Below are 11,114 nucleotides of genomic sequence, written 5' to 3' on the forward strand. Positions count from 1 at the left end.
GGGTGGGCAAAAAGAAAATGTTTTTGATATGCCGAGGGAGGGGGTGAGTCTCTCCTCCTACGGCTTCATATAATTCCAATTATATGTCAGGTAAGTACCTTAACATAATTTTGAAATTACATTGTATATTTCAGCCTAGTCGTCAAGACTCACCCTGTATATTTCAAAGCTTGACCGAAGTCAGGACAGCTGCCCCAAACTCTGAGGATGTGACTTTCCTCTTGTAGAACCTTGTAAAGGTGTTCTCAGAGGACCAATCTGCTGCTTTCAGGATCTGTGCTGTAGACACTCCTGCTCGAGCAGCTGTTGAAGTGGCTGCTCCCCTAGTAGAATGTGCTCGGTAATGAGACACATCTATTCCGGATGAGGCCATGATAGTTCTCAGCCAACGTGCAATAGTGGAGGACACTACGGCATGGATAGATTTTCCTTTACCCTGTCCCCGGAGAGGTTTCGTCTGTTGAAGATATACTTCAAGAGCTTTAACAACGCAGAGCTTACTATCAGGAGGGTAACGTGTCAAAGTCACTTTCTGAACAGCTTTACTGGCTGTTGAGCACTTTCCCGGTTTCACTGGGTAAACACAAAGGCTGTTCTTTTCTTCTGCATGAACTGTAAGTTCAAAGCAACTAAGGATGAACAGCGTCCAGCTGTCAAGCCTTAAGTTCAACTCTTTGTTGGGCGGAAGTGAACAGATGTACCTTAACACCTTCCCAGTGTCCCAGGTTGCACAATATTTTGGTTGCGGTGGACAGATGTTAAAGATTCCTTTAAAAATCTAGACATGAGGGGATGCTGACCAACAGGGACCCCTTCCACTGGAACATGTGCTGATGAGATTGCTGATCTGAAAACGTTAATTGTTTTATATTGCAGTCCTTCCTGTAAAAGACTGTGCAGGAACTCAAGGATGTCAGCTAGAGGTGCTCGAACAGGATCAAGTTGCCGTCGAACACACCAGTGGTTCCATCGGTGCCAAGCTGAATTAAACTGGGCGTTGGTGCCACTGCGCCATGATGATAAGATGACGGAGGACACTTGCTGCGAAAAACCTCTTGCTGACACGGATCGCCCGATAGCTTCCATGCGGCTAGCTGCAAGGTTTTCCGCATTGCGTGATATTGGCCGTTGTGACATGGCCTGAAACGGTCCAGCTGACGTGGAAATAGCACCGGCGTTTCTACTGCGAGTTCTAATAGCCGTGGGTACCAAGGCTGTGTTTTCCACACTGGAGCTATCAGAAGGACTAAGGCTTTTTCTACAAAAATCTTTTGCAGACATTTTGCAAGCAGTGCAAACGAGGGAAACAAGTAACCCTCTAGGTTTTTCCAGTTGATGGTGAATGCGTCTACCCGCCAGGCTAGAAGGTCGGGTAGCCATGACACAAACCGTGGAAGGTGTGTGTTGAGACGGGATGCAAACAGATCTACAGATGGGCAGAACCCCATCATCTGTGTGACCTCCTGGAAAACACCCGGAAGTAGTTGCCATTCTGTTCTGTCACTGAACACTCGGGACAGATTGTCGGCTACTGTATTTTGAACCCCTGGAAGGTATTCTGCTGACAGTGTCAAGTGCTTGGCTAAACACCATGTCCATCTCTGTACTGCCAGACTTGACAGTACGTGGGAGTGCGTGCCATCTTTGTGATTGATGTACGACAGGGCCGTCATGTTGTCCACCTGTACGCGGATGTGAATGTTCCGTTGCTGGCTCACTAGGGACTTGAGGGCATAAAACACTGCGAGTACATGTAGTTCGAGGTTGTTTATGTGCAAGGACTGCTCTTGTAGAGACCATCTGCCCCCGCACTGCACCTTTCCTAGGCAGGCACCCCAACCCCAGAGTGATGCGTCCGTCTGAATCATTAAGTCTGGAGTTGGGTTGAGAAGTGTTTGGCTGTTCCACAACCTGATGCAGCTTATCCAGGTTTCCAGTTCGGTTCGAGAAGCTGGAGAAAGAATCACCTCGGTCTCGTAAGAGTTTTCTCTGTGCCGGGCAATCCCTTTGTCCTGTTGTAGGCTGCGGTAGAACAGTGGTGCCGGAAAGACTGCCTGAATGCTCGATGATAGGCGGCCAATGAGCTTGGCCAGATCTCTCACCGTCAAGTCTTTTGCTTGCAGAACATCTCGGCAATGTGTCATGATCTTGTGTACTTTCTCTGTCAGCAGGGACAAAGTCATGGTTGATGAGTTGATGAGGAACCCGAGGTAAGTCAACTGGTGCGATGGGACAAACTGAGACTTGTCGTGTTTTATGATGAACCCTAACCTCTGAAGTAAGTCGGCTGTGGTTGTCAAGTTGAAGTTGTCCTTGCAATCCTCTGACATTTTGCCCAAAATGAGAAAACGAAGGTATTTGCGGTGTTCCGTGTGAATGGGGACCATGAAGTATGCATCCTTTATGTCGATTGAGCCCATGAAATCCCCTGGGTTAAAAAAATCCTTGACTAGTTTTATGCCTTCCATCTTAAAATGCTGGTAAAGCACAAACTTGTTTAGTGGCCGAAGGTTTGTGATCGGCTGAAGTTCTCCCGAGTTCTTTGGAATTAAAAACAGACAAGAAAAGAATTGACCGTCCACTGGATCTTCCAATGTGATTGCTCCTTTCTTTAACAACTTCTGAATCTATTTTTGTACTATTTCCACTTGAAGTGCGGAGTTCATGTGATTGGCAGGTACTCTTTCCTGCAACTGAAATGGTGGCCTTACAAATTCTATCTTGTGGCCGCAAACTGACTGGAGAATCCAGCAGTCCTGCGTAAGAGTTCTCCAGTGATGAACGCAAAATACGAGACGACCTGTCTGCGGGAACTGTCCTACTTTTTTGACTTGTCATCACTGCTCCGGTTGCCTTTCAACGTATTGTCACGGGTAGGCCATGATGACCGTCCGCCTCCATAACTGGTGGAACTGTTAAACAGAGTTGTAATGACTCGAGTCAATGACTCGACTCGAGTCCGACTCGAGTCACATTTTTTGGCGACTCGACTCGACTCGAGTCCCGACGGGTAAATGACTCGACTCGACTCGAGTCACTGCGAGCAAATGACTCGACTCGACTCGAGTCCCTCATCAGAATGACTCGACTCGACTCGAGGAAGGCTAATAAGACTCGAGTCCCAAAATAAAAGCAAAACTTACTTGCGAAAAATATTTGCAATGAGTTACGCTGCGCCGTTCGCGTTGCCAGTTTTTGTTCACGTCACGTTAATGTTCGCGAATAATGTACGTTTAGATACAGCGGCAGTCTGTTTCCTTCCTCCATAATGAAACAACAAACATACACCGTGTCGCGGACTCCCACCTTGTGGTTCTATAGCATGTAATGCTAAGCCCGGAACCAGACTTAAAACCATTGATCTCCATATGGAGATCAATGCTTAAAACGCATTTCTCAATCCGTGGTTTCATCATTGGCTTCGGGCGATTTTGAAGTTCTTGGTGGAACGCTGGCTAAATTCATGTCCCGATTTCACACAAGAATATGGATACGGACGGGCCCACCTTTAAATAATCAGAAACAGTTTTGTATAATGCAATTAGGTTTTAACGTTGTCAGCGATCAGCGAACAACAAAATCTAGACCCGAAGCCAAACCAGTTATAAGACCGAAGTTTCACATCTTCTTTTCTGTGACGTGAGCTAGCAATGGAAACTGTTAGTTGGGTACCATACAGCATACTTTATGTCTTTGGATTTCCGTAATAGACTGGTGCCTTGTATTCTTTCTCTCTTGTGTTTGTTGCTTTTTATTGTAATTTAATGTTCAAATATTTGTGACTCGAATTGACTCGATCTAAATACTTGACTCGACTCGACTCGACTCGACCACACTCTGTGACTCGACTCGACTCGACTCGACCTTGTTGACCTAATGACTCGACTCGACTCGAGTCACTTCTTTAAAATGACTCGACTCGACTCGAGTCACAAAAATCAGTGACTCGTTACAACTCTGCTGTTAAAGAAACGCCCACCTCGAAAGGAACGACTACCAGTACCTCTGAATTTTCTTGCTACCGCTGAAGTGTATGGAGAAAATCTGCTCTTTTTCACTGACAGAGACGCTGATCCAGAGGCCCCCTTAATGACTTTGGAAGCCAATTTATTCGCTTTTTCAGCTTCCTCAATATCCTTGACAAGGTTACCACCGAAGAAAAAATCCATCGAGGGTGCCTTCTTTTTCAATGAGTCAAAGCGTTTGTCCAGTATATCATCAAAGGCAGGCTGACGAGCTATGGCAAGGCTCTGGCTAGCTGATCCCAGCAGAATAAGAGCCGAGGTCACGTGATCCTTCACCAGGGTAGCGTCAATTGTATCAGGGCACAAAGGATCCACAAGGGCATCAAAAAGATGTATCAATGGAAGGGCAGACTTGAGAAGATGACCATGCGAATCTTTCAGGCAATCATCTTGAGAAACTAAGGAAGCCTGAGCTTCTTTAAAGGAAGATCTCACCTGGCTGGGAAGTTCCAGAGCTTTGAAATATTTTTCTTGCTCTGATGGGACGAGATTATTCAAAAGTTCTTCTTTAATCTCCTCATATCCAAGTTTGTTGGTGCGCAGATCCTCCCACCAAGAAAGCACCTTGTCAGTCACTGGCGTGCCAATGGCCTTGCGGTGCGGGTTGTGAAACCCATCATGACCGTCGGACCCGGAAGTACCCGAAGCTTCATCGGCGGCGGTGTTGTCGGCGACACGGTCAGAATCAACGGCAGAAACATCGTGTCTAACTTGACTTGAATCCCAACCAGCGGGGCTCAGAAGGGCCAAAGACGATGTAGTAGAAGCAGCGGGTGTGCGTTGTTGTCGAATTGGTGGCCATTGGGCTGCTATGGGTTGTCCAAACTGCCCAAACACGCCGCCATGTTGGTATACTGCCCTCTAGCGTCAGCGGGGAAATTCCACTGTTGAGTGGCCGGTTGTGGCGCTGGTGTGACGTTTCCCGGTGCAGGGGCAACCCAGGGCGAGGTTAAACCCGTACTGGTGTTAGCTATGAACTGTGCCTGAGGAACTCGAAAAACTCTCGGTGCCAAAGAGCGAGATTGCTGTTGGGAAACTGGGCAAGGCGACCCAATTTCCGGCTCATGGCTCTCTGCATGGCAAAGCTGGTCTCGAGCTCCCACCCAAGGCAAGGTGGGGTTGATTTCTCTGCCACTCCGGTCGACCCGTGGCAAGGCGAGGTCGGTGCGGCGGTATGAGCACTGGAAGAAGAACTTGACGTAGTTTTCTTGCTTACAGTAGGTGGCAGAGCTGTCTTGCTGGACGGCTTGCTTAATTTCTTGGTTGAAGATGAAGACATTGCGAAGCGAGAAACGTAGTTGAAACTCCGTAGTATTACAATATGTTAACCTAATAGAAAGACGAGTACATGAATACACGTGCGAACAGACCGTACCACGAAGAAAAAAGACGCGCTTCAATGGTTGGGGGTGGTATTTATAGGCTGGGGCATAGGCTTATTTGCATTTTTATGAATGGAGGAACATTCCATTTTATTTAAAGGGTGGTTCAGACCGTATTAAGTGAAAAATAATACAGGGCGAGTCTTGACGGCTAGGCTGAAATATAATTGTATTGTATGGGTCTTTATTTTTGGCAAATTTCTTCCAAATGACACTTCCTGAACACATGGATAGGCACAAACAGATTTCCAGGTAAGTAGGACTCAACTAGTCCGAAAATTTGGGACTCTCACTACAGTCCCAAAACTTAAGGTATCCATATCGTGCAAAAGTTTGTGCTGCATAATAAAACCAGTGTGAATCAAATTTGCAAGCTTCTTACTCACTACATTTTCCTCAATGTTCCCCAAAACTTCTGCCTCGCAAAGTTGCTGTTGTGAGCATTGCATCACCAAAAATTCAGCTTTTAATTCTAATTTTGCCGAGTTATCGAAATCCAAACGTGAGACATCCCGTTGATGTGTACTGCAATGCATTGTGAAAAAGACTCCTTAGCTATAGCATTTTCGTGTACATAAAACAGCGCCCTCTTGTTGATCTGAGTGAATGCAGAATGTTTCATTTTTTTAACAGAGGGCTGTGTTCTTTTGGCCATCGATTAAGTAATCTGCAAGGCACTTCGTGCATCTACCCAGAATACTTTGTGAATCACACACACGTTTCTAGATCATGGAGAATGACGTGGATGCTTTTTGAACTGCCCAAAAATTGCCTTAAAATTGGATTTAAGGTCTCCAATTTCGCAGGTGACATGCTTGCAACTATAGCGTTTTGTGTTGTGTGGGCATTAATTAGCCAAATGGGGAGTAAAAATACGTCAGTAGTAATTTTGCACGTTTTCATGCACTCACGGTCCCAGTCTGGTACTCAACCTGCATACGAAATGATGTGTACCGCGGATCGATTTTGCTAGGTTTGAAATGATGAGCGGGTCTAGCCTATGTCTAGCCTCATAAATGTGGCCAATTTACTGGACTACCTCCGTAACTAAAGGCCACGTTTGGAACATGTACCCAAGCATGTAGAACTTTGCCAAATTTGGATTTTCACATTTAGGCTAACATGTATTTGTAGTTTATACGCTTTAGAATTATACTCACCCTCTTTATAGCGATAGCAAATTTATCCTCCTTTTTCCGACATCCACTTTTCGTGTAATTTCGTGTTGGAATTTAGCACGCAAATGTGTCCAAACGAACCTGGTCATTTCACAAAATATAGATGTCTGAAAAAGGGGGAATAAATTTTCTATCGCTATAAAGAGGAAGAGTATCTTCTAGGCTAAAAGAAAGCATAAATAAACTACAAATACAATCATGACAATGTAAATAGGCCTAATAAATGTGAAAATCCAAATTTGACAAAGTTCTACTCTACTTTCTTGGCCCAACGTAGCCCCATAAATGTGGCCTTTTTACTGGACTGCCTCCGTAAACATAGGCCACACATCCACATGTACAAAAATCGTGTCGACTTTGCCAAATTTTGATTTTCACATTTAGGCTTAGTTTGTAGGATTTTTTTGCTTTAGAAGCATACTCACCCTCTTTATAGGCTAGTCAGAAAGTGCTGCCTTTTTCAGATGTCTAATTTTGTGAAATTTCATGTTGAAATTTTGATACGCAAACGTGTAAAAATGAATCTGGAAATTTCACGAAATATATACATCTGAAAAAGGCAGCACTTTCTGATTAGCCTATAAAGAGGGTGAGTATGCTTCTAAAGCAAAAAAAACCTACAAACTAAGCCTAAATGTGAAAATCAAAATTTGGCAAAGTCGACACGATTTTTGTACATGTGGATGTGTGGCCTATGTTTACGGAGGCAGTCCAGTAAGCTTTCGAGTCAACTCGTACCTTGGGCGACTCGTACCTTGGACAACTCGTACCTTGGACAACTCGTACCTTGGACATCTCGTACCTTGGATAACTCGTACCTTGGACAACTCGTACCTTCAATTAAGACGACTCGTACCATCAGAATAAAAAGTAGAGTACATGTACACTGTACGTGCGCGACTTAGTGTGTGGTTCCTTGACTCCCAAACGATACGATTCTTTTCAAGTCAAAGTTAATTTCCTTCTCACAGTACAGAACCACATTCAAGATCTAATGGCTTTGCCAGGCAGCATTAGTTTACGCATTGGGCCTGGCGGGCCGGCCTCCGAGGGCGCGAGCAGCGGTCGGTCGTGCGCGGTACCGATGCCGGTGACTCGGAAGCGGCCGGCGGTTTAACAAGTACACCCAAAGTGTCGCTCATCTATTGAAGCGTCGCTCATCTATAGAAGTGTCACTCATCTATAGAAGTGTCACTCATCTATTGAATTTTATAGTGGAGAAACTTCAGATGCGGATTTGGTGTGGTTTAATTATGCAATACAGCCTAACCACCGTAACATCCTGTTTCCAGAGCGAGCTTTATTAAACTCTATTAAAACCAACCGACAAAATTTATAAAAATCAAATTTAAACATTTAATGTGTCTAAATAAAGTAATTTCTGCGTTTTATTGTGAAGTCTAATAACCAAAGTATACAAGAGCAGTCAGTACTTTTAAATGATTCAGTCCTTTCCTAGCTATAAGTCTGAAAGTCTAAAATGTAAAAAAAAAAAATCACAGTTGGTTTATTCATCAACTGGTTTATTCGAAACATTTACAAATTGGGGGCGGGGGTTTGGCCACTTTTTTCTTCATATATATATCATCTCAATGATGGTCATTCATTGTAGAAATGATGGTAAGACGTGAATCTTGGATAAAAACATCAGTTCCATAATATTTTCACGTAGCCTAAGTCTCTAAACGTAACGGCAGACTGCATCAATGTCACCGTGCACAGACGTCCATATTGACCGGTCAGCGCGGCGCAAGAACTGTGTCACTTTGCACGGATGCCGCGTGGGCCTGTGCATGCCGCGCACACAGTGCGTGTAAGCTGCCGCGGCCGGCTTCGCGCTAAATAAATTCCTCTTTTTGGGGGCCCGGGGAAAGAGACCCCATACCAAAAAGAGATTCACCTTTATTTTAATAAGCAGTCCACTTCCAATGAGTTACGGTCCACTTTATTCAGCCTCGGATCATTATCCTGATTGACGGTACGACTTGTCTTACGCGTGATGGTACGAGTCGTCTTAACTGAAGGTACGACTTGCCGAAGGTACGAGTTGTCCAAGGTACGACTCGGTATAATGACGTCGAGTTGAAGGTACGAGTTGTCCAAGGTACGAGTTGCCCAAGGTACGAGATGACCTGTTACCTCCAGTAAATAGGCCACATTTATGGGGCTAGGCCCAACGGTACATATTCGGGTGTTCCAAGTGTGGCTTTCAAGCATGTCAAGTAGTCCAGTAAATTGGCCACATTTATGGGGCTAGCATAGGTATTGCATGGCAAACAGTGGATCTGGAGTCATCAGGTTACCGCGAACTCCCGTGGAGGAAATTCCTCCACCATAGTTCTACCTGCACATGCTGCACGTAGACAGACAGCGATTTGACCCCGTGGCATTATGATTTCCACAAGAAGACTGCACCAACCAGCCCATTGCACCATGGACAACCACAACCAGCAAAAGTTCAGACGTACACCATTGTGTGCCCATTTCATAGCTCCATGGCCTGGGTATATCAAACAAATAGAATAACTATAAATACAGAAATTCATCAAAAAATGAACAAATTAATTTCGGAATGAATACAGCTACTAACCGGATTGATGGACGATCACGATAGTACTGGTAGTAGATTATGTAGGTAGGCCTATAGTTCTTCGGCGCGGCGTTCACGTACAGCACGTACGTCGGATGGTCCGTACACGCATGCGTGCAGCGTTACGTCGGTAGCGCCAGCATCACACACATTCAGTGCGTTCGATTACTTCCCCCGCGCTTATTCGTGCAAGCGCGACAGTACGGAGCCCCTAAACGGACAGGCATGATGATTTTTTTATTTCGTTCCCTCGACTCGAATGATTACTTCGTCCCCTCGAAATCATTTTGTGCACTTTGCGGTACATTTAGTAATATAATGTAGGCCCCCTATTCTTAATAATTATTGTGTCTTACATAAAAATCTCAAAACGCTTTACAAAATATCAAAACCACATAAAAAGTAAACCAGTTGATTAAAAAATGACAATATTTAAAAATGTGCATTTGAATTTGTAAAACATGGAGTTCAATTTGGCGCTGGTTTCGAGAACGAGGTATATCCTAGTTTTATTTTCGCAATAACTTGCATTCATTTAATTTTGCATCATTCAAATAAATTAATGTGCATAGCTTTATACGTGAACAGACTCTTGGTTTCACGGATGCGATGCCGATTATGACGAATGTGCAATCCAATTCGCAGAAATCAATTTTTTTTTCATTGTAACACGCGCTGAATATGATTCTTTTTCATTTGTTTTAGCCTAATTTAAATTCGCATTTTTTGCATTCAATTTACATAAAGTATACAGGCCTATACAAATTATGATACAGCTTTGTATTTTAGGCCTTATTGATTATTAATGTGTTTGTTCTTATGACACAAAGCCCTATTTGAAATGAATGGGGAAAAATGTTTAACTGATATAAATCTTACCAAAATAAAGTCAATATTATTGGGACGATAAAGAGAAACTTGACGTGTCACGTAACATGGGATCTGGGGACTTTTTATTGTTGGTTCGTTGTCTTTTTATGTCATTCTGTATTTCTTAAAGTTCTTTCTCATTTCATCGGTTCGATTGCTTGGTTATATGATACGATAGGCTTTTATAAAGGATGTATTACTTTAGCTGGTACCCGTATGTTTCAAAAGGCTACACCGCTTGGTTTTAGTTCAATCATCCTGAATTTTCAAACATCCATCAAATAATTCAATCAAACATTCCTCATATGTTACTTTTGTCAACGCTTACATGAATTCCAATGCTTGACCAGGCACAGGCCTATGTTAAATAACACTGCGCGGGAAAACGGCTGCACATTAGCGAATACATTGATGATAAATTAAAAGGAATACAGGAGGGGGGATGTGCCTAATTCGATTTCGCGCTAAAATGACATGTCAATCTATATTCAGTGCACATTCGGGAAATCGAATTGATAAATAGAAACAGGGAATTTTAATGTTCAATCTATTTCGCACGAAAACGAATGCTGCTTTTACAAATTCATGTTCACATTTTCCAAAATTGTCCGGTAAACCTATGGTTATATAAAAAAAAAAGAATCGTCTAAAGCATGAAACTATACATGCCGTAACAACACTTTTCAGACATGGAGGCATTTCATATCTGACCTCTGGTGACTTGCGAGCCGCTATTTATCAAATGTAATCTTGCAAATTATACTTTTTCATGACCCTAATAGTGCAAAAGAAGTGATTTCAACAATTATTCTAAAAGCATGTCAAGGTTTCAAGGTTCAAGGTTGAGGTTTATTTATTTCCACAACATCAACAAATTATTTACGATGTCAATTATTTCATATTCACTTTTTGGTATATAAGAAATCTTTAAAATTAACAGACGATTGTGTGGCCTGTATCACTAACGAGAGTTGTGCCAATGTTAATAAAATACTTGTTGAAACCGTACAATTGGCAATTTCAGCAGCGTCATTAATTGATGTACCATCTGAGATGGTGTTATTAATGG

General features: G+C 43.3%; 2 protein-coding genes across 2 annotated transcripts in view; both read right to left on the reverse strand.

Annotated features, from left to right (window-relative positions):
• Positions 1-9,296, reverse strand: part of LOC119732021 (glyceraldehyde-3-phosphate dehydrogenase-like) — a 46,739-nt gene extending 37,443 nt beyond the window's left edge. Inside the window, exon 1 of the mRNA XM_038205387.1 lies at positions 9,176-9,296. The gene's annotated coding sequence lies outside the window, so the exon portion shown is untranslated. The remainder of the gene's footprint in view (positions 1-9,175) is intronic.
• Positions 918-2,330, reverse strand: LOC119732327. The gene has a single exon (XM_038205786.1). The coding sequence runs from the start codon at positions 2,328-2,330 to the stop codon at positions 918-920; it is 1,413 nt and encodes a 470-aa protein (XP_038061714.1).
• Positions 9,297-11,114: the final 1,818 nt, after the last annotated feature.

The sequence above is a fragment of the Patiria miniata genome, unplaced genomic scaffold (genome assembly GCF_015706575.1).
Source record: "Patiria miniata isolate m_02_andy unplaced genomic scaffold, ASM1570657v1 HiC_scaffold_24, whole genome shotgun sequence".
Lineage (NCBI taxonomy): Eukaryota > Metazoa > Echinodermata > Asteroidea > Valvatida > Asterinidae > Patiria > Patiria miniata.

Bases quoted from the DNA above. Each gene is read 5' to 3' on its own strand.
- LOC119732327 (XM_038205786.1), bottom strand. From the start codon at position 2,330: ATGTCAGAGGATTGCAAGGACAACTTCAACTTGACAACCACAGCCGAC.